We start from the raw sequence: 27,049 nt of genomic DNA on the forward strand, positions 1-27,049 counted from the left end.
GAAGTAAAAATTAAAATAATAGCCACCTTATTAAAATGTAAATTAAAGAAGGCACATTTGAAAATTCGACTGTCTACAAATTATGGGCAAATGCCGCCGTCTGCTGGAGAAAGGTAACATCAGCAATACTTAGAGGCGCTATTGTGTTGAGAGTTGTTTGGTCATTTGAACGCTTCGTAAAATATTATATCCACAATATGAAATATAATTTTAAAAAACCTCATGTAGTAAATTTAAAGAAACTGACTTAAAACATGTGTTGTCTCTCTGCTGAAAAATGTAATTTAAATAGTCAGAAACTTGTAAAAAACTATTCTTAACAAGTTTAACTTTATCTCATAAGCAGACACCTGTGCTATATTATTTACTTTTTTCAGTTGTTTTAACATCCATCCATTTTCTTTACACTCTTGTCCCTTAGAGGGGTCAGGAGGGCTGTTGGTGCCTATCTCCAGTTCCGGGTGAGAGGCGGGGTCACCCTGGACAGGTTGCCAGTCTGTCGCAGGGCAACACAGAGACACACAGGACAAACAACCATGCACACACACACTCACACATAGGGGCAATTTGGAGAGGCCAATTAACCTGACAGTCATGTTTTTGAACTGTGGGAGGAAACCGGAGTACCCGGAGAGAACCCACGCATGCACAAGGAGAACATGCAAACTCCATGCAGAAAGACCGGGGCCGGGAATTGAACCCAGAACCTTCTTGCTGCAAGGCAACAGCTCTACCAACTGCGCCACTGTGCAGCCAGATAATTAAATATATACTTGAATGTACTTTTGCACATTTGTTAAGAAATAATATTTTCTGTATAAAATAAAAGGTAAACATGAATGTATTGTACCCATTTATGTGTAATTTTATTTCACTTGCTTTTACTTTATTTTACACCATATATTTTAGGATCTTTGAGTAACTGCAATAATATCGCTGTTTGTGGTTATTTCACATTACTTAGGTACCATTAATCCTGTTTATTACTTTTTGCTTAATGTAACCTGATATTTCTTATTATGTTGAAGATATTTCTTTATGATGTTATTTGTTCAAAATAATGTTTTGGAAAAAGAAAAACTGAACGCTTCATGGCAGCAAACCAGTGCATCTCTTGTTTTCTTGTCAGTCATCTCAGAAAGCGAATGGTTCGTTTTATTGAACGCCATTACACTCAGAGTAAAATATTTCAAGCTTTTACTTTTTGCAGTTTTAATGATTGTGGGTTACTGGTAAAAAGAAAACAAATTCAGTGTCTAAAAAAATAAAATATCACATTAGACCAATCTAAGCACAAATGTCAGGCTTCTGAAATGTCTGCGCACTCAATATTTAGTTGGGCTCCTTTTACATGGATTACAGCATCAATCCTCCGTGCTACTGCAGCATCTGGCCTTTGGGGGTTTTGGATTAATTAGATGATTAGGGCGTGGCACAATGAATTTCCAATAATGACCTTTTTCACAGTATTCAAATTTTCTGTCACTCCATTTTGGGTTTTCATAATAATCATCAAATAAAAGAAGCAAAGACTTATCTTCTATCACTTTACATGATTAATATATATATATATTATATGAGCTTCACGTTTTGAGATGACTGGCAAGAAATATTGCACTTTTACTGAAAGTGACACACTACCTGGTATATAAGACGAGACCGATGACATCATTGACACCTTGTGTTGTCGTGGCCGAGTGGTTAAGGCGATGGACTAGAAATCCATTGGGGTCTCCCCGCGCAGGTTCGAATCCTGCCGACAACGGAATTCATTTTACTTTTTTTTTTTTTTTTTAATACCAATCGTGTTAAACTTACACATTTGTATGACACCATTTCCTCTGTTTTTTGATTTTAATCAATCAACAAATTTATTTTTCATGATAAAATTGACAAACAATCTTAATATTTCAAAAACTAAAAAACATTTATGTCTAACTTAAATACACCACCCTCTCTTCAGTCAACATGAGGGAAAATATGGCCACCCGAAAACGAGTATGAATAAAATAACTCCTAATACCTAAGGTTATGGGTTTCTTAGAGCTAACTAGCATATTTATTAAATTTCCAAATGAATAGTTTTGTCTCTACTTTGGTAGAGACTTGTTGCATGGCAGCACTTTTCACTTTCGACAAAACAAAGAAGCTGTGTTTTTCCGGCTTTCCTTAAGAAAAAAAAGAATCAGATATTAGAATGTGATTACTTTTATACATCATACCAACCAGGCATCATTAAGAGATGTTTACAGCCAGGCTCCACTAGATGGAGCTGTAGCAGTAGTAATTACTGCCAACTTTTGCAAGTACTTTAGGACCAATGTGTCATATGGCAAAGTGAAGCAAACCAAAAACACATAAATTAAACCACATACTGCTTTATATTAAAAATTTAAAACTTTATATAAATTTTTAGCTTTGTCTTTTTTTTTCTTTGTTTTTTTAAATGAGACACCAAAGATATTGTAGTGGTCTAATCATGTCTTTAAGTAAACAGGAGCCAGCCCATACACTGGTTTGTGAGCATTCAATAAAATCCTACAAATCCAAAGACCAATTCTTAGCAGGTGTGTTTAGGAAACTGGTGTTCATGTTTTCACACTCCTGTTATCAGGTGGCCATGATTAGTGTTTTATGCCAACTTCAATAGCAAAAGCCCAAAAATGAATCTGTCGTTTCTCAGTCAACTTGACTAAAATTCTTTTAAGCTAAGTTACAAGTTCCATCTTAATCCATAACAGCTGCAATGAAATATTCAACAAAAATACCATATTTTTAATGAAAAATACTTTCGATATCACCTAAATAGCAATGAAAAATAAATCTTGGATAGAAAATGCAAAAGAATTCCAAAAAGAAATGATAAAATTATGTTTTTTTTTTGTAGTGTCACAAACTGGGCTGCTGTTAATGATGCCGTGCCGTGACCTTAAACTAGCAGTTTGTGCTTGAAAACCTTCCAATTTATCCAAAATAAAACGATTCAGAAGCGGTTGTACTACTTCTTAGTGTGCTTCGTGTTCTGGATTATGAATACAAGGCAAAAGAATTATGAACCGGATTATGAATCCGGTTCAAGTGTTTCATAAAAATGTGCTGCATGTGGTTTTGGAACTATCACACCATTAATGCCTCTTGTCATCTCTAAAAATCTCTATCTTTCTACTTTAGTTTACAAAACACAATATTAATACCACGGCTTCCATTTGTGAGAAACACAAACATTGACTTTCCGGAAAGCCACCATGTAGGATTATCCTAAAATCCACAATCTGATGGATTAGGAATTAGTAGAAGTATATGAGATTACACATTCAGCATATTTAATTTTTTAACCCTTCACCTGATGTGTTGTCCATTTTTCTTTCTCAACTTCTTAACAGCAGGATACTTTGTATATGCAAATAAAAGCTGCAGATATTATACAGCCATTACTCAGGGTTTAGCTCCGGGTTTAATCTGCCATTACAGATAACCTTCATTCCCTGTTATATAATGTAAAATGTCACTTTGCCATATGCCTAAATATTACTCTATCATAGAGATTTGATTGCGCTTAAATTGATATAAATATTTATAGGTGTGGGTCATACTGCCAAAAATTATATCACTATGTATATTTTTAGATACCACGATAACGATATCACAGAAGATACTCCGTATTTTCTGACTTAAAAAAACAACAACAGATTTAGTCAAAAAAAGTGTAACATCGTAGCCGTTTTTTGTTTGTTGTTTTGTTTGCTTTGTTTTTTTCCCGTTCCTTTGCAAACAGTCCCCAGAATAAAAAAAAAATATATTTATATGAAGCAGAAGGGACCAATACAGCGCGCAGAAGCAACTTAAAATAAAAACGGGGTTCTTTATTATCCAAAAGAAATGTTTTCTTTTGCACAAATAATTTAAAAAATAAATTTCATGAGCAAAAATACAGTCTTTTGTTACGTTAACAGTCCGTAAGATACTAGTTTAAAGCTCCTAACCAACAACAGCTTCAACAAAATGGCGCATTAACAGCGTTGCTACAATACAGCTTCGCGGAAACCTGAAAGAAGTCCGTGTGAAAACGGCTGTGGCACCTCGACAGACAGAGCGACATTACATCAACGTCATTACTTACATTAATTACCGAAAATCCTTAACCTTACCTTTAGCGGCCGTAAACGTCGTCTTTCCCAACCAGTCTCGGTTCAAAACGGTCCTTCTCTTCCGTTTTCCCAGGTCAGAGTGTGCTAAACAAGACAGTTTTTTTCAACTTTCCGTATTTTCAGACGTCTCTCTGTTGGCAAAAACAAGGACTACAAAGAGTAGGTGACATAAAAGCAAAATAAGGTTTACAAAATAAATTTTACAGCTACCAATTTTTCACCTGGTTATATATAGATATTGACAAAATGGCACAATACGTTAAAGAAGTTATCCATCCATCCATCCATCCATTTTCTGCCGCTTATCCGGGTTCGGGTCGCGGGGGCAGCAGCTTCAGAGGGGAGGCCCAGACTTCCCTCTCCCCAGCCACCTCTTCCAGCTCCTCCGGGGGAACCAGCCGAGAGGCATAGTCCCTCCAGCGTGTCCTGGGTCTTCCCCGAGGCCTCCTCCCGGTCGGACGTGCCCGGAGCACCTCACCAGGGAGGCGTCCAGGAGGCACCCTGACCAGATGCGGAGCCACCTCAACTGTCTCCTCTCGAAATTATAAAGAAATTAAAGAAACTATAGAATAAATAAACATAAATATTAACCAATTGTGGCCCAATTTTTTTTAAAGTCTGAAATAAACTACTAAATGTAAATATAAATAGCCTACATACACAAATGAAACAAACTGCTGTGGTTGAAAAGAACATAAGTTTTACATGTTAAAAAGTGTTTCTCCCTCATGTTTTTTTTAAGAACTCAAACCTTTTGTGCAAAATTAAAAATGTTTATTTTTAGAATGGACGTATTACTTCTAAAAATTCTCAACACCAAAATATATGTCATAAAAGCAACTTGAAAAAGGTACAAGCCTGTGCTCACTTCATAATGATCAGGAACTTTGTACATTTTAATTTCTTCAATCTTTCTACGTTTTGATTTGTAGGTTTCTCGTTCCGGCAGCAGCATAACCTGCAGTTTGAAAGAAATCCGCTGCAAATGGCTTCCCATCGTTAAAAATGTCGAGTCTCCGTGTCAAACCCGCCAGTCCCCTTAAACAAGATTCAGCTTTCATGAAAACACCGCTGTGCTGACAGGAGCCGGTCTGCACAGCGGGAGTGACATTGTCAGGAAATCTGATGTTTTCTGGAGCCGCGAACGCATCATGATGAGATCAAGCGCTGCTGCGGGCTTTACGCGGCGTGAGAAGTTGGAACCACAGCAGGGATGTTGTTGGCTACAGGAGAACAGCTGACAGACACCGCAGGAGAAAAATCTAGACAACATTTGCCTCTTCTGTAGGTTCTCCTCTTTAGCATATATTTTTGCAATATATAAGTCTCTAACAACAACAAACACAGTGTCTTGGGTGTCCAAGAGTGCGGCACGTGGGGCCATTTGAGGGCTATGAATGATACAAATTTGTCTGATGCAGATGAAGACTTTTTTATTACTTAATTAGGACAAAACCTTTTCAAATAAGGAGAGACCTCAGTCACGTTTGTATTGCTGAGAATCGGCCAATTTTTCCCCAGTTTTCTTCAAAAATAAATGAGTAAATGAGTTGCCTTTCTTTCAATAAATAAATAATGCGAAACCCTTTTGACATTTAGGATCTACAATAATTCACACACACACACAAAAATCTTGACTATTTTCTTTGTTTAATTCAGATATTGCATGCTTGTTGTTATTTTTGAGTAGGAAACGAAATTACCAATAAAAGTTTTAATGTTTAAAAATTTTTTTGTTGATTTTGGCCCAGGTAATATAAAATTCTTTATTGTCTTCCTTAAAAAAACACGTAAGCAAAAAAGCAAAAAGATACAGTACGTCTGAACAGCTAAACAGAACTGCTCAGTAATTTCAATAAAGAAACATTTTACTTGAAATGTTTACGAGTCTAATTTTGCTACAAATTGAAACTTTGTTGTCACAAGTAAACTATCGGAGTTCATGACTTCCTTCAGACGCACATTCCATCTCATCCTGCACCCTCCCTTTTTTTCCCCTCTGCCGAAAAAAAGGCCTGTTCCATCTTACTGTCGGAGAGTGTAGCTTTTCATGCGATGGTGGTATAGTGGTGAGCATAGCTGCCTTCCAAGCAGTTGACCCGGGTTCGATTCCCGGCCATCGCAATTTGCTTTTTGTATCATTTTGTCCATTTCTCCCCGGCTTCTTCTTTAATATAATTACTGATGCGTCATAGCCGTTTTTACCTGCGACTTAGACCAATGGCGTCACACGACTAGATGGCGCTTGAGGGACACGTTGAGGCGCTCCTCATCACCATTACCCTCCCCATTAGCCAGACTTTGACATGGCTTTTGTCGTGGCATTAGAAAACGTTATTTTTCAAGCGATGAGCTCTTCTAAGCAAAGTTGAAATACTCGCTGTCTCCAGGAGATGGCGCAACCCAACAGAAAATATCAGCAGTTATCGTCAAATAAACTGCAATGACTTAACATAGTACTTGGCGTTATTCTAGCCTGATGCAAGCTAGTGTATGAGCAATAAAACACACGTTTGGTTTCAGACAACAGCACATTTTTAAAAATATTTTTTGAAAACATACCTATTTAAAACTTACAAAGATCAGCATAGTGAGCTCCAGAATGTGATTAACCTGATAATTACAAAAGAAAATCAAATGGCAGCACTAATTTAAGACAGAAATGATAGATACAGCTAAGTGAGTGCACATATCTCACTTATTCTGTAAGGGAAAACACTTTTTTTTAAAATTGCCTCTTCTGATCCACAACCGGCATTTACTTCTGGCGGAAAGGAGAAGACTACAGGAAGTGGTAGAAGGATGACGACGACTTGTCGCGTGAACAAACTTATTCACGTGTGATTTTAACTCGTATTTAATAAAAACATGGCAATTGTGAAATTGGGTATTTTCAATATTAGTGGAACATAGACAAAGTTTTGCGCACAATTGTTTTGGAAATGGAGCTAATGCGGCCAAGACTGAAAGGGAGAGGAAGGAGACTTTTAAACAATAAATACATTTGGAACGACTCCTATAATATTGAATAGTGAATATGGACCTTACCAAGCTCTGCCCAGAAACGCCCCTCGACAGTCCCACTGCATTGCTCACAAACAAAGCCTCGCGGGACTTAGTTTCTATGTCTAAACATGGCATATTTCGTTTCAACTGACTCTCTACAGAGTATTTCTGAATCGATTAGTGTTGGATTTCTGCCAGATTTTCAAAAAATATCAGCCATGACAATGGACAGAGGAACCAACAAGTTCATATCATCTATTTTGGACGACATCAAGGTGTTTGAGCCATTGTGAGAGTCACAGCTAAATGCTACCGATCGATGAGGAAAACCGCAGATCCTCACACCCTCAGCATAAATATAGCTGTGGACAAGATCACTGATGCCTACTGTTCTTGTAAGGTAAGTCAGGCATTCATGGTTTTTTGAAATGACTGATTTCTGTTATTTGCAAATGTTTCAGTGTGCCTACGCCGGATACTCGGTACTCGGTGCTAGCGTGGCTAACACGATTACAGTTTAGTAAAAAGCCTTTTCAGGTGAAATAAAATCTTTAATGTATGTCAGATACGGTACACATTGCATATTGATCTGTTCAGCTAACGTAAGGCTGTAACAGACAAGCTTCAGGATGTAGAAGTTGTATCGGTACTGCCATTATGCTGTACTTGGCTAAAAGGTTTTCATAATGGATGTGTTTATTATTGACTTTATTTTTTTCATTCACTAAACGCAAAGAAAGCAAAGCAATAATACTTACGCCAGCATTCAATCCTTTGTTCTTATTGATCACACGACGGTTGAGCTGCGGTTGAGCTGCAAATGCGGTCATGCACAAGCTTTAATCCAAGCAAGGCTTTCCATTTCAGATTTTGGAAATCTGTGAATTTTAGTTCCACAAACACGATCAGGATACCTGACATCGCCTGTACAGATACCCCACTGACGAAGAACCATTTTTTTCCGAGTCCTGACGCAAAAACTTTCTGTCGGTCTGGTAGTCCACAATGTACATTAGCATGAGTTTGTGAGACGGTAAGGCACGTGATAGCTGAGCTGTGACGTAAAATGGGCATTAGCCAATGAAACGCAGACCCTGTGGTAAGGTCCATTGGATCACACTCCTGCTTGATCTACTCTGCTTTATATTACCATGTAAGATTTAATCCCTCATGTATGATGCAGAATGCTGCTTATAGGACGTATGATTGGCAGTGGAGTCATGTTGAAACATTTCTCTGTTGCTTCAATCATGTGAAATAAAAGACAACAAAGTTTTAACCTCCAAATTAAAGAATAAAACTAGACTACACTGTAATATTTAGATATGCTGGAAAAAAACATCACAAAAAGCTGAAAAGTCAAATGTCATTTTTAAAAGTTGCTGTATTCAGTTTACTTGCCTCATGTATAAAAGTGCATAAAAGATGTAGCATTTAAAGGCTTCTCCTTCCACATTAACAGCTTCATCAGAAATAATAAGTCATGTTGCATATAGGCTGCAACGCTTTGATGTAAACGGAGAGCAATCAAAGCTCCACCTACATGTTTTCTGAAAGTGTTCAAAGCAATGATTCAGCTTTTTGATGCTCTTTTAAATACGGAGCTGCAGCCAGTGGGGGAGGAGCGGCGCTGTCAGCCGTATTCTTAATTGGAATTTTATCATGTTTATGCTTCTTTTATCTCGTTTTTGATTGAAACCAAACACACTCCAGGCTTCTGTGACGTGCAGCATTCAAAGCTCGCTCTCTTTGTAATGCTCATATTTAGACAGTGGTGCTGTCAGTCCAGGTTTGTCTTATCTAACAGGCATTTAGACTGAATTTATTAAGAAGACATCTCACATTGCAGCAGTTTTCGCTTCTCTGCACGGACGGAAGTGCATTTATTGGACATCAAAACATGTTATGTTAGAAATGTAGTCGGAGAGGTCAGGTTTCTAACATGGCGACATTGTTCTCAATACTTCTTGCAACCATTATTTTAAGCTTTACTTCTCATAAACAAACACCACTTTGAATCACTCTGAGTCTCAAAGAGAAGGGTCCCTACAAACAGAGGAGACCAAGGAAAGACAGACCTTGAATCAACCAGAGAGGTCTGAGGAAAGATGGACCTCCAATCAACCAGGGAGGTCCGAGGAAAGATGGACCTCCAATCAACCAGGGAGGTCCGAGGAAAGATGGACCTCCAATCAACCAGGGAGGTCTGAAGAAAGACGGACCTCATATCAACCAGGGAGGTCCGAGGAAAGATGGACCTCCAATCAACCAGGGAGGTCTGAGGAAAGACATACCTTCAATCAACGAGGGGTCTCCATGCATAGCCTGGCTCAACCTTTGCGCTGACCCACACTCAGGTTGCAAACAGAGGAGTCCACGCAAAGCCAAACCTCCACACAAACATGGAGGTCCAAGGAAATACAGACATCCATGCAATCAACCTCCACTGGTTGCATGGAGAGTCTTCATGTTGGCGTTGGCACGAAGGCCAAGCTAAGCCCGGCTCGGCCTTTAAAGCGACCCACACCCAGGTGGCACTAACCTAGGTCACTATCCAAGACCAGGTTTTGCTAACACTTTGCATTATGAAAATTTGAGGCTTTGCAATATTTGGCAAAGCCTCAAACACTTTATATTATATAATATTCATCATCTAACATACGTATGTATGTTAGATGATGGATGAATATTTGTTAAAAAGCTGACAATAGAATACAAAACAGAGAATTTGTGAAAATTCATTTGGCTGTGCTACTGTTCAACCACTACTGAAACAACCAATCAGAACCAAAAAGCAAACTTTAGATTCTGATTGGTTTCTAATGTGTTGAATGTGTCTCAGCACATTCAACACATTAGACTACTAGTGTACTGAAGCTATGCAATTGGCAGAAAAACAAAATTATATCATCATTATTTATAGAATGATTAAGAAAACAAAATTCTATACAGGCTTGTCAAAACTATTTCGACACATATTAGAGCCCAGACATTTTCCATAACCCAAACCAATACTAGTCTATTCCTAACATTAACTAAACCTTAATTCACATCTTACCTCTAAACATTACCCCTGACCAAAAGCAATGAATCCATCATATTAGGACAAGTCTTTGGTCCTAATATGGTGGACCTAATATGACACTGGACATATAATGGTGCGTTCACACCAAACACATTTTGACCGTCTGGTGCATCTGGTTTACATTCAAACTCCATGTGGAGGCGCGTCGAGGGCCGTTGCGGCGCTCTTCGAGCGTCTAGCGTGGCGCCATTTGAACCGTTTGACATGTCCAGCGCATTAAATACTTCACATAGACTTTTAAAATAAAGCAGACTCGACTGATGCTCAAAACGTGTTTGGTGTGAATGCACCATTAGAATGTTTAGTTCCTATGGTAACAATGACATCATCAGTGAGTGTAGCACACAGACTGTTTTTTCAGACCTGGTCCTTATAAGTTAACTTGTAGGTTCCTGCAACTTTTAAGTTATGAATCTTCTACAGGAGCATTGAAATTATTTGAAGGCACAGAATCAGCCTAGTAGGTTCACATTTTCAGGTGAGAGACTCACCTGGTGTAAAGTTAATTTTTCAGTACTGGAATTGCACCGAGGATAAATTACTTTAATCAAAGCATGTCATGAATATATGCAGTGGCGCAACTACACATTATTCAGGTGGATGCGAAAACATAGATCGACGCCCCCCGGAGGGAAGGAACGTGAGGGTGAAGGAGCGACGCTCGTGGCCCGTCGTGTTTTGGGTTAAAAATGTTTAAAGTTGACAGAAAAAGAGCAAAAGTGTGCCCATCATTTCAGACCCAGCGTTCTAGCTTTAGATTGCACAGTTGGACTTGTCCAGGAGCACATGTGCAATACTTAAGTGCTGATATGGTTCATCACAAAAATGCAACAACTGAAGGTTTTACCAGGTCCATCATCATCATCATAGTTTTATGACTGACCCAGTTCACTAGAACAACACAACTACTAAACCTGATACACAACAAAATGCAGACCGAGACTGATGACTATAAGCTTCGCACATGTGGTTCTTACTCACGGTCCGAATAAAAATAAAAAAGTCAGTGGGTAATTGTTTATGTCTCAAAATTTTCCAACCTTCATACTAAGGATTTTAATTCACACTCAAAAATTCAGAGAAAAAATAATTTTATGTAACCAAAATATGAATAGTCACAGGAAATGTGTATTCTTCCCACAATGCATTGTGAGAGCTCTCACTGAGCCTGTTTGTGAGACTACTCACTGCCTCTCTCGGGGACCCGTTGCTATGGTAATTAATTATCTGCACCTGGACTGGCTCTCTCTGTCAGACAGTATGCTGGAGACAGTTTCTATACTTGTGAGACACCGTTGGTCTCAAGGACCCTGACAAAACACCATAAGCCCTAGCAAAATTTTGAAAATATTTTACGGGAGCAGGCATGTGTATTTCTGTCATGACCGACTTTGAGATCAATAAGGTGAGATTTGTGCCTGTGAGGGGGCGTTAAAAAGAGTTTTGGAGTCAGACCTCCACTATGCTGTGTATGTGTTTCAGAGAGAAAGATTACTGATTCTGTGAGACACTCAGCCTCGATTTTTCTCGTTTTTCTCAATTTATGTCATCATTTTTACTCAGAATCCCACTAAAAGTAATAGCTCCCTTCTTGGGATCAAGCTGAACGTTTTGATACCACTTTTGTGGGGGTGCACGCAACGGTTCGGACCGCATTAACGGTGACGTAAGAAAAATAAATAAATAAAGAGTCCTCTTATTATGTGTAGAACAATAGGTTTCTGCCATGCATTGCATAGCAAGCCCCAATAATCATCTCTTTGGACAGTTCAAGTCAATTTTAAAAGACAGAGACATCAGTTCATTTGGCTCCTGTAACTGCCCCAATGTTTAACACTATGTCTCTCGTTTGCGTGATCATGTGCGTTGGTCTGATGCTGCCGTTTGGCCATGCCACTTTTGGAAAAGAGGTTTTAATCTCCATTGTGTTCTGCCTCCACCTAAGTTGTTCGAGGATTTGGCAACCCGCATCCAACTCTGCTGCTCAACTAATAAATACATTTCCCTTACAAATGTAAATAATCAAAAACAGGCTTTTCAACGATGACAGACTTGTTGCCAAGAGACAACAAAGAAATAACCAACTGAAACTATCTACCCTTGCCTTGTTTACTACTTACAGATATATATTTTGGTAGGGTTGCAACATTCTTTCAAAAGTTATTACACTAAATTAAGTTCTTAAAAGTGTGTCATTGTTAAAAAGTGTTTTTGAGAGCTCAAACTCTTTGTAAAAGACACAAAACATTAACACACTGACAAAACATTTCATGCAAAGACTTTTATTTATGAACAGTCTGTAGCACGGGTACAACAGCACAGATTTGTCTCGATTTCTGATCAGCCTCAATAATCATACCAAGTACGGACAAATACTGTGCCTCCAAAAACACCTCCGTCTTCACAATAATCTAAAAATACCTTGTTCTGTTTTAAATATGTAGCTTAACATTTTGTAAAATAAAATATACATTGTATGAAATATAACAGTTGTTTATTGGATAGACTATATTGTACCAAATGCAATTATTATATTCAAATACACCTCCTCTGTGACTTGTTGCGATATTACATGCACCGAAATAAAAAGAGGGGGGAAGGGAGAGATGCGCCACTTACAAAAAAAAAAGCTGTACATACTTCTGTATGAAAATAGAAAATATCAAAGCGGGATGTGCACCAGTTGTCTAGATTATGTTACAAAGACGTCGCGGTACAAAAAGACCTACGGGGATGAACCGGATAACGCCTCACCTGGAGCACGGAGGTGCAGGAATACTGAGCTAGAGACCGGACCGGCACGGAACATGGTCATGAACCATCGACAGAGTTGCTTCCACGCAAAGCCTCACGCCGGTCCAAACAGGTTTTACCACACAGTTTAATACAGCTGGATCACAGAGTGCTATGGTTGCACAAGCAAAGTGGATAATAGCATTTTAGACTTGAACTTTGCTGGTTTAAAAAAAAAAAAAAAAAAATCCAATGCATAGCATAAAGTTTGGTTTGGCATGTTTGTCAAAAAAATTTTTCTATTGCTAACCAACTGCCAGTTCTACCCGCAACTTTTACAATACTGATATGTCAGCATCAACTTATGAAACAAGCTCAGATACCGTGACTATATTCCAACAGCAAGATTCTATACAGCATCGTTACTAAGCGTTAGCTTAATAATATTATTGCCTAAACAGCTTCACATGTCTTATCTGTTGAGATGAGAAGGAGTTGCTGCTGCCCAAACTGGACAGGTTACACACAGACGAACATCTTCACTGAGACAGTGTGTACAAGGCACACTGCGATCTGTAGCGCTACATCTATGTCTTCCCACAAAAAGACAACACAAACGCAACAAACTGACGAGGAAAATCTCAACAGTTCCAGTCGGAAGTTTGCATAAACCCATCGCGGGCTTTGAATATCATAGCACTTTTTGGGCATTTAATGATTTATTGTAGCCAATCTATGGAATATTTATGCAACATACAGATTCAAACATTTTTAAAAATAAGAAAATAAGGTGCATAAGTTCTATGCCGTCTTTGTTTGGCAACACTGAACGGAAAACCAATACTAAGAACAATGGAAACGTCCAAGGGTACAACCAAGTATTGGAAAGTTTTCGGAGTAATTTCTACACAACTAGGGGTGCTGTGGTGCAGGGGTCAAGCATAACCCACATATGGAGGCCTCAGTCCTTGATGTGGCCGTCGCAGGTTCAATTCCCGGCCTGGTGACCTTTGCCGCATAGTCTTCCCTCTTCTCTTGTTACCCACTTTCCTGTCAATTAACTATCAAGTAAAGGCCACTAGAGCAAACACCTTTAAAAAAAGAAATTCCCAACTACACAACTGGACATTGTAAGACCATTTGTTCAAACATATATATTTAATTTGTGTGTAAGTTATTCGGATATGACTCCAAATCAGTTTGCCGTGTCACTGAACCCCTCAGACCAAGGAAAACTGGTCAGGAACAACCCAGACACCAACAAAACTCAAACCTGCCATTAGCTGGATATTGCTGTACTACCGGTGCAACTGTTGATAGTTGAAAGAGTTTTACATTACCACTGATTAAGAGGTTACCAAGCAGTAATTAAATCAGTCTGCATATTCAACACCTTCAAAACATGGCTGTTTGTTGTCCCACTAGTTCCTCACATAAACAAATCAAATAAATTCTGGAGAATTTTAGGGTCAGACGAAAGACGTTTCTATTGCAAATGTGGGCAAAACTTTGTCAATATCGCTAAATGTTGACAAATATTGTGAAATTGTGTTGAAAAGACACAATTTTTGAAACTGAAATGTTTTCATTGACTAAGAAACACAAAATCACACGTTAATGTTTATTCACACAATATTCATAAAACATGTTACCCCATCATCCTCCTACCACTTCCTGTTTTCTTCTTCGTGGTTTGTGCCATGGGCAACATCTGGTTGATGATCATGTGATTCATGATGGGAGAAAAGTATTTCTATTGCAGTTTTGCTACTGCCAAATAAAAACACCTCATCCTAGCACCAAAACCTTTTATCAAAAATGTTTTTGTTTTTTTTAAATTGCAGTGTTTCCATTAAGTGAAAATGTCAAATTGCGCAATTATACGGTCAATGGAAACACAGCTAGTGACAAGCTACTGACAAGGTGAGGCTTTTAAACCTGAATACATTGAAACAGCTACTAAACATAGAAGGGGCAGCAACACGATGCGGCTGCTCTGCTGTCAGTGGTTCTGGTGTGTGGAGAAAGAGAGGAACTTTGAAATTCTACAAATGTACCTCAAACAACTAGACGATTGAAACTTGCTGACAGTAGCTTGACGCACCAACACTGATTCTGGAATGGGAAAACGATGGCTACCAATAAACGTCTGGAATGTCCTAACCTCAATTGGAAAACAACCATTGCTGAGAAGAGGCCAAAGTTATGCCAGAAACGTGGCAAGTTTCTGCTTGAGGTAAATTTAACCAAAAGTTAAATGGTTGTATACGAGCCTGAAAACATATAATTTGACCCTTTTACTCAAACCCAGGCATCTAAATCCCTTTCTATAGTTATTCCCTGCTGGTGGAAAACCTGGTTGAAATAAATCATTAAAAGCCCAAAGTTAACATGACCTGGATGTAAACTTCTCAGTGGAACTGCATGTACAGATCTCTTAATGCCACACATTACGTATGGAATGATTATTTTATTTTATTTTTTGGAACAGTATGCGGTTTAACTAAAGACATTTCTAACACAGTGAGGCTGCTGATGCTGAGAGCGAACAAAGGGGGATCGCTCTGAGCGTAATCTCCGAGTACGTGAGGAGATTACCAGGTGTTTGGGAATAACACGGAGCCAATAATCTCCGCAGTGCAAATCTAACACTTGTACCTAAAGGTAGAGCTTCAAAGCAAATGAGATTAGCTCCTTGAAATAGACTTTACTACTGGTATTATGCCCTGTATATGACGACTATATTGCTCTTGAGTGAAACTATTCAAGGACCACAGTGTTTCTCCTTGCAACCCAAACTCTTTTAGTACATTCTCGATCACACACGTCTAGGAGGGGGTGAAAAACAATTAGGAGTTTCATTACTGCTCATACACGTAAGGATTACACTTTGAAAAACAAATCTAATCTCTCAACATAGATAAGAAAATATACATTTCAATTTATTGTCTTAGATTGATTTTTTTCTTTATAATCTTAATAAAATCTTATAACTCTTTTATTTACATTTGGTGTAGGTTAATACTGATTGTAATGCAATACTGTCACCTTGTGTGTGTGGGTTATTTTTTCTGTTACATTTCTTTTGCTCGCTCGATAAACAGAAGCACTCTTACATTCAGGTTTCGACACGGAAGCTCCCAGGAAGTGCAGACGGGAATCAACGACACACATTCTTCCGAAACGGAAAGATGACTTCTGAGAGGATGAAGTCCGCTTGCTTGAGAACGTGAACTAGTTTTGGAGGCAAAGACGATGGGGTGACAAGTCTGATACGACCTAAGGAACCAGCACCCAGCTGTAGCTTTTATTGGCTGTAAAAATGCTCTGGCAGCACCAGGACGGTCGGTTCTTGGAGATGTTGGAAGGAGGCGGGAGGGAGAGCCGACTGAGCTACGAGGCGAGATGGAAGTCTTTGTCGGTGGTAAAAAAGCTGTTAACACGAGAAAGACAGATTTCCACAGTGGTGAAGGCAGTGGTTGGAGGTCACACCCTTTCTACTCGACTGGGGTCGTATGAGTCTGATGAGAAAAGGAGAGAAAGAAGAGATGAGACGGCGTCCCTGAAAACGAGGGCTGACTTTCAGCAAATGGTTCAACAGTATTTGCTTTGTCACACAGAGAGAAAGAGAGAGACAGAGAGAGAGAGAGAGAGAGAGAGAGAGAGAGAGAGACAGAACTGGAGTCACCACCTGGTCAGATTGGCTCCAAGAGTCATCTAAAAAGATCAGATTTGTTATTATTTCATTTCATCTACAGAAATGTGTGTGTTTCCGTTTCATGCCAAGGCTAACTCGGTAAAACGTTGGAGAAAAAATGAAACAGGCACTGCCAACTATGATTCACTTTTCATGGTAGCAAATATTAGCAGGATTCAGGGCCTGTCCACACTAACCTGAATATTATTACTCCACTTGCTTCTGGGTTTAGGTATACAGATCCAGAGGCTTTCCAAAGTAAAGGTTTGCTATGATGACCTCAATGATGGAATGTCAAAGGGGCCAACATAGAACATGCCCACCGGTTTTTCTGTTTACCTTTCCACATTTCCCTACATTAGCCAAGAAGTGGTTTAGCTAGGCTCAGCATCTTTGTTTGAATTTTAAAACATGGTGGACCTCTGGTATTCGCAATGACTAAGGACTACACCCACCCATGAACTCACAAAATACTTGAGATTACCTCTAGAAACACTCTGAACTGCCTATTTTACAGTCTAGTAGACAGGTGTTGAACCCGGAAGGGAATGCAAGTTTTTGACCGCTGTGGCAGTCATTGGTAATGCTGTTGTCGTGTATCTCAGAGTTACTGGATTTGTGCACAAATGGTTTCATCTGAACAGAATAAATTCTGAATTTGCTTTTCAAAAACAATCCCTGGGATTGACTTTACACACTACAACATTAGCTGCTCAGTGTGTCATAACAAATCAGCAACGGATCAACACTTAACTAGTGCAGTATTAAACTGTCTAGTATACCCCTAATTGTCAAGCCGCCAGGCAGCAGGACAATATTCTGAAGTACACAAGCAAAACCACCTCTAAATAGCTTACCACAATGGGAAGGCTTTCGGACTGGGTCAAAGGTTGGACTTGAATATGACTAAGAAGCTATGGGATAACTTCAATCAAATAAGTTCACGCTTTACATTTTATTGAATAAAAACAATTCTGCAAAGAGGAGTGGGCCAACAATCCTCCACAGTGATATAAAAGGGCCAGGTTGGGTTGGGGTAGAACTTTCCTCTTAACATTTTTGCAGCACTGTATAACAGTGACTGCATGAAAAAACAAGCACATTTCCACAGCCACTAATAATACGAGACTGAATGTCAGGCAAAGGAGTAGGACAGATGGCAGTCACTACTTCTGCAGGAAGGGCATTGAACCTTTGGACACTTTACTAACTCAATTAATCTAAAGTAGGTCTGGTGATGATGAAGCTATTTTTCAGGATGACAGTGCATCCACCCAAGCTGCTAGGCAAAGAGCACTGACGTTTTTCTTGACATATAACTTAAAGAGAATGGGTATTATCTTATACATGTAAAGTAACAAATATGACATGTTTACGTTTTATATAATGGATGACTCACTATGATGGGGACATGTATGTATGAAAAGCGATAATCCTTTAATGATTTTCACACCCACCTGAGACAGAGAGCATTTCCTCCTCCTCCACATCGGAGGTGCCACAGGTTCCGGTACTGAAGCTCAGTGGTAGAGTGATTTCCCTCTTGGGAACACTGCGAGGTTTAGGAAGCAGAGGAGGCTTCTGGAGCTTGGTACGCTGCTTTGGTATTGGTAACTTTCCATCCTCTGCATGTTTGGTAGCCTCAGCTCTACAGACCAATGCTTCTGGTACGTTCTCCGAGGTGTTTTCAACATCTTCTACAATTCTCAATTCCATCATTCTTTCCTCAGCTTCTGGTTTAAAATGCTCTTCACTTATCTCACTGCTTCCCTTTTGTCCAGTTTCACTGGTCATGTCATATACCTCCTCTAAATGTCTTTGCTCTTCCCTACAGAGTTCATCAGCCGCTTCTTTTGGTTCATCACACTTAACTAAATTGACACATTCATCCTCTTGACTTATTTTTCTATTCTCTTCCTGCTCCTCCTTCTCAACACCTTGCTGTGCAACATTCTCCCTTGTCTCGTTACAAACTTTCATTGTTAGATCTTCTACTTCTTTAGATCCTGGTTCCTGTACAGGCTCTGGACTTTTCAGGCTAAGGCGTCTTATTCTAGACACAGAGTCCAGTTCTTTAAGACGGGCCATTCTTTCTGTAGTCGACCCAGTCGAAGCAGCAGCAGATGAAGCTGCAGAACAGTTCAGCTTATCTTGCAGAGATTCAATAAATTTGCATGTTCCACCTCTCCCTTTCTTCTCCCCACTACATATGCTCAGTGATAAGATCTCGTCTGGTGTGACAGGTAGGGACAGAGGAAGCTTACTTGGTGGGAACTCGGGGAGGTCTAGAACTGATGGAGTTTCTGTATCCTGGTTCTGCTGGCCATCATTGTGGTCATTTGTGTGCTTTAGTCTATCTTCGTCCTCTTGCACCACATTAGACCCTGTCTCCTTGATCACCTCCATATCTGCTCCCTGGACGATCAGGGATTCCTCTTGGACTTGCACAATCGCTCTTGTTACTTGCTGTGTTTCTTCATTTGAACTTAGCTGTTTGTCAACCAAAGCAGTGTCCATTTCAGTCTCGTCGTCATCAGACAGTTTATCTTCAACACATAAAGCCTCAACTGGAACAGCAATACCCAAGATCCTTGCAGCCCTCTCCTCTATAGACTCATTTTCAGGAATTCCTTTTGCAAATTTCACCTCATACAGGTTGCTGAGGTCTTCCACAGGCAAAGCGTTAGCTTTTTCCTGAATAAGTAGGCTCTCTAAGTGCTTATCTGCTATTGTTGAGTCATTCTTATATGTTAGAGGTTCAGAGAGTGCATATCTTTCATCACTATCATCATCTCTAAACGCATAAGACACCTCCATTGTCCGTCTTGTAGTATGTAGCGAGTTGCCTTTTTCAGGCGATATGCAACTTTCCCTCTGTATTCCACAGACCTTTGACTCACTACCGAATGGTGAGAGGTCTGATTTAGAGTGTCCTTTCGAGTTACGGTCAAGTTCTTCTCTTGAATTGTGCTCAAAGCTGCCACTAGTTTTCACAAGAGCTGTCACGGATTGACTATGATTTTTATGACTGAGTGGAGATGGGACTGAAAGAGAGCGCTGCGTTGGCTCTCCAGGACCACCAGGAGTTTCTGTGTAGACAGTAAGTCCCACATCCCTCAACAAGGACTCTTGAGGAACTGGGATGTCCTGCCTGTAGAGATGGTTTGAATCACTGCAAGGGGGGACGAAGGACAAGAGAAAATTGTTGCTACGGGTTGGTTTGGGATGCGGGGATTGCTTACTTGTTAGTGGGATGTTATTGGCCTGTGGCTTGGAGAAAGTTCCACTCATTTCCATTGATTCTAGATCAGCACTAGAGGCAAAAGACTTTGATCGCTTTTTTAAATTATTGGGCCTTTCGATGTGCATTGGTGGGAGACTAATTGCTTCCCGACCTGGTTCTGGACCACCAGCAAAATGTGCTCCTGACTTAAAACAAGCCAGTCTTTCATCCACACAATCATTTTTAAAATGACTCACATTTGGTCTTTTGCTAATTGTATCTTCCATCTCTTTGTTAATAGTCTCCAATTCACCAATTGCGTCACAGGGTCGTCGGTTCACTGGCTTCAAGAGAAATTGCCCAAAGACCAGTTGTTCTTCACTTTCAGGTGGACTGCTCTTCTTAGGAGAAGATAACTGATATTCTCCCTGATTTTGTGTCTTGGTAGGAGAGGATGGGTCCTGTTGTGTGTGCTGAAGTGATTCTGTTTGTGTTTGGCTTAGGCTAAGACGGGAGAAGGCGCTGTTACTGGAAAGATGAAGGTTTTTTTGACCCGTCATTGGGTACCCATAAGAGGAGGCACGATCAGTCCCAATATCAAGATCCACAGTTGTATCTGAGGCTGAATGAAGAGCCTCCCGTTTCTTGGTAGGGCTTTGGTTTTCTGGACTTTTAAAACCTGTCACGGGTGAGCCTGTTTGAGTTTCCTGGTTACGGTATTGGTTTCCAGGCCAAGATCCACCATAGCCTAACTCTTTGTCCTCATTTGCTTGGAGTACCCAGGCGTCTATGACCTCCTTTCTTAAAGGAGCTCTTTTGTAATTCCTCATTGAGGACGTGCTGGTAGTGTGGTAGTGAGAGTAGCGTGACTTGATAGGTATCTCATTCACAGACTTGCTACGAATGTTGGGGCTTTCTTTGAGACCTACAGCAAAAGTGTCAGTGTTCGTAATGGTCAGGTTTGGCATTGCCTCATTATTGTTCTGATCAGCTGCTAAACCTTTGTTAATGTTTGTCGGCGTGTGAACGGGGACGGACACGAGGCAGAAAATGGTTTCACTCACTCTTCTCTTGGTGTTCCTTTGGATTTCTTGTCCTGACTCTGGAACAATTGTCTTTACTTGTGTGATGGTTTCTGCAAAGACCTGGTCCGAACTGGACCCCTGACGAGAAAAGGTCCTTGATAATGGGGGCTGAAAAGCTGAAGAGGGGGACAACGGAGATGGTAGAGTGTTGAGATGTCTGTTGTTGCAGTTTTGGTCAGGTGCTCGGAAGTTACTTATAGTGTCTTTGTGCAAATCACTTCGCCACCTTTTATTTTCATTGTCCACGTTGCTAGAAGACGTCTGGTTATTTTCACCTGCCAGTTTGGCAGAGATGAAAGGCCCCAGTGGCGGGGGCAAAAAGGCACTGTCGTCGGGTGCAGGCTCCGATACGGTGACACTGGGAAGCTCATTACGGATGTGGCGGATTTTGTCAGCGTCCGTCAGGGAGTTACCACCCAGAGCTGAGGAAATGTGACGAATGCGAGGATCATCAAAGGAGATATACTGAACTCCTCCTCCTGAATGCTCCTGGGTTGAATACACAGGGTAAAGCTGCTTCTGGGCGGATGCACTTCTGTCTCTGTGGGGACCAGGCCAGGAACAAGCTGGATGCCTGATGAACCAATGAGATCCATCGGGAGCCACTTGTATCTGTGGATACATATCCCCTCTGTACCTAAAAGTTAAAGGAACAAAGAAAACATGAAAATCAAAACAACGGTTTTATGAATAGATGCACTTAAATAAGTATGTAGCACTATTCTGCTGCATATTTAGACATATAAAGCATCAATAATTAAAGATTATTAATAAAAAAAAATATTTCTAGCTCAAATACCTGATAGGACAGCAGTATTTTTTTTATCTTTATGCAATAAACCCACATTTTGTTACTGCTGACAATGTTTCCATCTGAATTAGTCGATTGAAATGACTGATAATTTGGCTCATAAGATATTTTAATGCAGTTTTCTTCAGTTGGACAAATAGAACAAGTTTCTTGCCTACTTTTTAATCTTAGCAGTTTGACATTTTATTGGCTTATGTTTCAATTGTCTGATGATTCACTTACATCACTTTGATACATGCATGTATTATGAGGAATGCGGCAGGAACTGGTCCAAAATGTTTCAAAAATCAGATGTGGATTTTCGAAATCCATTCGATGCTGCTGCTGCTAATACCACAGTGTTAGCTAGCAGCATCTTTTGCTAACCAACACCATGGGTGCAGCAGATTACAAAATTACTTATAGCAGACTAACAACAGTCATCAGGATTTGCATTTCATGGGGACTCTCAATCTATTAAAAATACCCTGAACTGGACATCTCATCTTAGGTTTACTTCAAGTTTTATATTGAGATCTTTTCTTTTTGTTCTTCTCTGAGAAGGCAATGTAGAAACCACTGCACTGGTGAAACTGTAGAGAAAACATCCTGTCTGTAAGTGAAAGGCAGGAGTTAACACACATGAATGATGTTCATGTTTTCCTGAGACTAAAGGGGCAAAAACAGATGTTTGAAATTATTTCTTGGTTAATTCAAATATCTTGAATGAGAAAGGATTATGCTGAGATGTTATATGATAATACTAAACTATGATCCTTGTTTCTGCTTAATAAATACATTTTCATGAGAATGAGACCAAATTTAAATAAAACAGATGACAGACAATTAAGTCAGCTCCTAAAGTTTTAACCAAAAACCTGACAAAAAATATCATTTTAAACAGTGTCTGATGTTATTTTTGTGATAATTTTCAGACATCTAAATCCAACAGTTGCTCTTTTAAACTTGGCTCTATATGTTTAAGTTTAATAAGAGAATGCAAATGTCTTGAATTAATTTATGAAAAAGGCGATAATAACCTGTACTCAAAAGGAACATCTCCATATCCTCGGAACGCCCCTCCCATTATTGGAGCTCTTTTATAAGATGGAGGAGGGATATACCCCGGAGGCCCAGAATCCTGTGCAAAATAGTCCAACTGAGGGTCTTTACTTCTCGATGTGGGGATGGGAGTCCTGTCCCTTGCCATGGGGGTCACTGACTCTCTGCCGGACAGAACCTCGCAGCTTCCCCTGATCTGCTGGTGCATCTCGTAAGAAGGGGGTCTGGGGGGTCGGGTGAAGCGGGCCTTTGGTGTGATTGAGAGTTGGTTGGCACTGGCCGGCCTCCCGTTTTCTGGCCAGCGAGGTGCTCGGTAAAAGTCTTGGTGGGTCAGCGGGTGGCCGTTGACCCGCCTGAACATTTCCTTACCAGACAATGCTATGTCCACGTATTGCAGGCTCTCGGGTTGCAACACCCTGGGCAGAGACTGGGACTTAGCTTTGGTCCTGGGGTGGACTACCATGCCCTCCGGCGTTCTGGCATGGAGTCGCTGCTGCTCCTGTCCCCAACGCTCCGCCTCGCTCTGAGACATCTGGCGGCTGAAGCTCACAGCTGGGTGCCACTCCTCCGTCCCCAGGCTCTGGCATTTCCTCTCGGTTGCCATCCTCCATTGCTGGAGGGCGGCCTCCCTTTCTCTAGAGCGACCCTGTGCCTGGGCCAGGGCTTGAGCTTGGGCGTGGGCTGCCCAGCGCTGCCTTTCCTGAGCTGCTCTCTGACGGTCCTCCACAGAGAGCTCTTGACCTCTGGCCTGCTGAGGCCCTTCTGGCCTGCTGAACCCTCCCTGTCCCTTTCCATGGGGTTCCCTGATGTCAGCGTAGTCCAGCAGCACGCTGAAATCCTGGCCTCTCCTCCTCCAGTATGAAACATCCTTGGATTGTGGCTGTTGGCCTCTGTTGCCATCACAAAACCTTGAAGGAAAGCCAAATAAATGAAAAGGTCAGAGTGCCTTCTGTGAACTGAACAAAAAGTGGACAAGATGTGAGAGGTTTTATATGCCAGTTATAGACACTCTATAAGATTTTTTGGTGAGAATCTTAAGTCAGTGCTGATGGTAGTCATTATGAAATTAAGACCTAAAAAACAACAATAATGCAAAAGAAAAAAAGAAATATTAAAGCTATACTTAGGTTGGACAATAAATCAATAACAATATATATTGCAATAGATCAGCATCAATAGTCTGATAGAATATGAATTGATTTCACTGAACTCTGAACCAGAACCACACAGAATTCTGGTAGATGTAGGCTTAGGAAAGGCTTAAACCGCTCAACCTTCAATTCAATTCAAAAATAAAGTATTTTTCATTTAAACTTAATTTGATCCTCTCACAGCCAACTAAGCAAGCTAATTCATTCACTCTTTGGTTACTTAGCAACAACCTGTTGAGTTACTTGCACAGCAGCAGATCCGGGTTTCACCACCGTGCCTCATAACTGCTTAAAAGTAAAAAACAACAGTGTGGAGAGAGAACTGCGGCTAAAATAGGAAAGGTAAAATCAGTTTGGCAATTCAGATATTTAAAAAAAAAAAGTATAAATAATTACTGATATTGACTGATATGAAATGCTAGTATCGTGGTAAGCTTTTTCAGCCATATCTTCCAGCCCTAAATTATACTGAATAATAGTATATAATATAAAATAATAATGATAACTATCATGCAGTCACAGTCATACAGTGACCTAAAAAAGAAGTAATAGTTCTTATCATCACTTTTGTCATTTTAACAATAGAATCACAAAATATCTTGATAGAACTTTAAATCCAAATCGCCCACTCCTATTTGGACAGCTAATTTCCTTTAAAGGAGCAGTATTATGTATTTTCTAGGCACATAGTGCCATTTTATAACACAATTGCATTCAATTGTTAAACAAATGCTGTATATACCAAATATGATTTTTGTATTTACTCAAGTTGACTGATATTAGATTTGTTTTGATGATCTGAAACATTTAAATGTGACAAAAAAAAGGAAAGTCCATAAGAGAACAACAAATGTTCACAGCAATCCAGGTACCATCATAATGACAAAATACTCAGAAACATAAACAGATGGGAAAATAATAATAATAATAATAATAATAATAATAATAATAATAATAATAATAATAAAAAAAGAGAAATCCTGTCCCACTAGATGGAGACAGATGCCTATAAATAGGCGTGTAATGTTAGGTAATTGAGCTTTCCTACGGGGCACAGTGAACACATTACACAATGACACACTGTGTCTGTTATTCCTACACCGCCGTCCTGAACACATCAGGGCTTCAGACGCCGTTTCACTGACGGCCTTTCTGTCGCGATTTCATTTTTTCAGACAGCGAGCCAGATTTCACTCCGGTGACGCTCGACCGCGGGCCGCATGGGCAACAATGAGACACAGTCGTTTCAGACCGTTCCTGGTGATGCAGACTGACTGGAAATGTAAACAAGACGCAAGCGCACATGTGCACATCCTCCAGAGGCCTCGGCTGCCGAGCGTCCTTGACATTTCCATCCACGATCATTACCGGCCAATGAATGTTTACTGGAAGAGATTGGGGAGGGAAGAGGAGGATGGAGGGGGTTGGGGTGAGGGGAGTGGGGAGTGGGGAGTGGGGCCACAACAGTCTGGTAAATCTGAGGACATTTAACGATGAGTTGCCATCATCATCAGTCTAATTGGGTTAAACAGGACTGGTCTGGAGGGAGTGTAAAGATAGGTCTGGTCCTTATCTAAACCAAAGCTGCCAGGCTAAACGCGTTGGGGCCGAAGATGGATGAACAAACAATAGATTGAAATTGCGGAACATATGTCTGTAATTCCCACATTCCCAACAGCAACGGCATCCCAGCTACATGATACAACAAAACAGCTGAGAAAACGCACAACCACCGAGGCTAATTATGGGTTACGTGACACATTTCAGGAGTCTGCCTCAGTAGCTAAAACAGTTTGGAGAGGAAAAACTCAAATTTGCCCTAACAAAATATTTTTTTGGGGGGGGATAAATCCAGCGGCCCGGACTAATTATGTAGACAAGAAAACAGCTGTATTGACTTTAGTCTTATTTACAGTGAACTGATGCAAATACACAAAATCAACAGCTCTGCTATAAAAGTCCCAGACTGGCTAAAGTGGGGCAACATCCCTGGAAAATATCCCACACTCCAGCGTCTCCCTATCTGAGAGGCTAAATATAGCCAATCCTCCATCTGCATGTTTAAATATTCCCTATATAACTGCTGTTTAATTCATGATGTATCCATTATGGAGGCAGATGTATTACGTGTGAAACACTGGGAGCCAGTTAGGCATATTGGTTTATGTGAGTGGAAAACACGGAAGCGGGGAGGTATCCCAACAAACCTGGCAACCTGTGTAAACGTGGGGCGTGCTGAAATGGGGGGCTGAGAGGAGCTGCATGGGTTTGCCCAAAAGCTGTGTTGATTACAATTCCAAAAGGTCCCATGAGGGAGATTAACACACGGGCATACATTATCCCTCTCCTACTTAAAAAAAAAGGAGGGATGAGAAGAGAGAAGTAGTGAGAGGAGCTTACACACAAGGGCGAATTTTAGAAGGGAGCGACGGCTCAAGCTGCGGTATTAAGAAGTTTCGCGTCATGATGTGAAGTTACCACACACCTCTATTTCCTGAGACCTAACATTACAACCACCAGACCAAACAGAAGGAATATTATAAATAATCAAAGTTTTTAAAAACATGTCCTCTTTACTCCGATACTCCTAAATGCAATTCCATCCAATGAATTGCCATAAGAAGCCACCTAATTAGTAAATGTCTTCCACGTGCGTTGCGCAACACAAATAATCGTCCGGTCATAGCGCACATACTTTAACAAAGCTTCGAGGCTGACGATTTGCCTGGAGGAATGTTAATAATCGAGGCTCTCGAATCATTCAATGAATCGCTGCAGAACTGGTCTGATTAGTTGCAGTGGGGTGGCTGTGAAGAAGTGGTGGATGGGTCTGTCAGTCAAATCTTTGTCACGGCAGAGCAACAGAGGATGGTGAGTGCTGCCATTATTACTTCATGTTCTGTCTCAGATTTGTTTCTCTTTTAGAAGTGTAGCTGAGGCACAGTTAAAGACAAGGCCAAAGGCTGAGCTATTGCTGCCAATCACTTTATGCTCTCTTAGAAGTCTGAGGAACTCATCAATCAGGTCAGATACAGTTGTGGTGAAGTTTAAAAGCATGATTAGGTTATA

At 40.3% G+C, this 27,049-nt stretch overlaps 1 protein-coding gene and 2 non-coding genes across 5 annotated transcripts in view; 2 read left to right on the plus strand and 1 right to left on the minus strand.

The window, feature by feature from the left end:
- Window positions 1–1,683: 1,683 nt before the first annotated feature.
- trnas-aga (transfer RNA serine (anticodon AGA)) lies at window positions 1,684–1,765 on the plus strand. The gene has a single exon. It is a non-coding gene; the product is annotated as a tRNA-Ser (tRNA).
- Window positions 1,766–6,200: 4,435 nt separating this feature from the next.
- On the plus strand, window positions 6,201–6,272 carry trnag-ucc (transfer RNA glycine (anticodon UCC)). Its single transcript has one exon. It is a non-coding gene; the product is annotated as a tRNA-Gly (tRNA).
- A 9,621-nt stretch (window positions 6,273–15,893) lies between these two features.
- jcada (junctional cadherin 5 associated a) overlaps window positions 15,894–27,049 on the minus strand; it is a 30,109-nt gene continuing 18,953 nt past the window's right edge. For all 3 annotated transcript variants that reach the window (XM_008438516.2, XM_017301959.1, XM_008438517.2), the window contains exons 3-5: window positions 22,808–23,737; window positions 18,127–21,614; window positions 15,894–16,493 (exon numbers count right to left, since the gene is read on the minus strand). In XM_008438516.2, coding sequence (XP_008436738.1) covers window positions 16,459–16,493; window positions 18,127–21,614; window positions 22,808–23,737 — 4,453 coding nt within the window. In that variant the 3' untranslated portion in view covers window positions 15,894–16,458. The remainder of the gene's footprint in view (window positions 16,494–18,126; window positions 21,615–22,807; window positions 23,738–27,049) is intronic.

This window comes from Poecilia reticulata, linkage group LG20 (genome assembly GCF_000633615.1).
Source record: "Poecilia reticulata strain Guanapo linkage group LG20, Guppy_female_1.0+MT, whole genome shotgun sequence".
In the NCBI taxonomy this organism is placed as follows: Eukaryota; Metazoa; Chordata; class Actinopteri; order Cyprinodontiformes; family Poeciliidae; genus Poecilia; species Poecilia reticulata.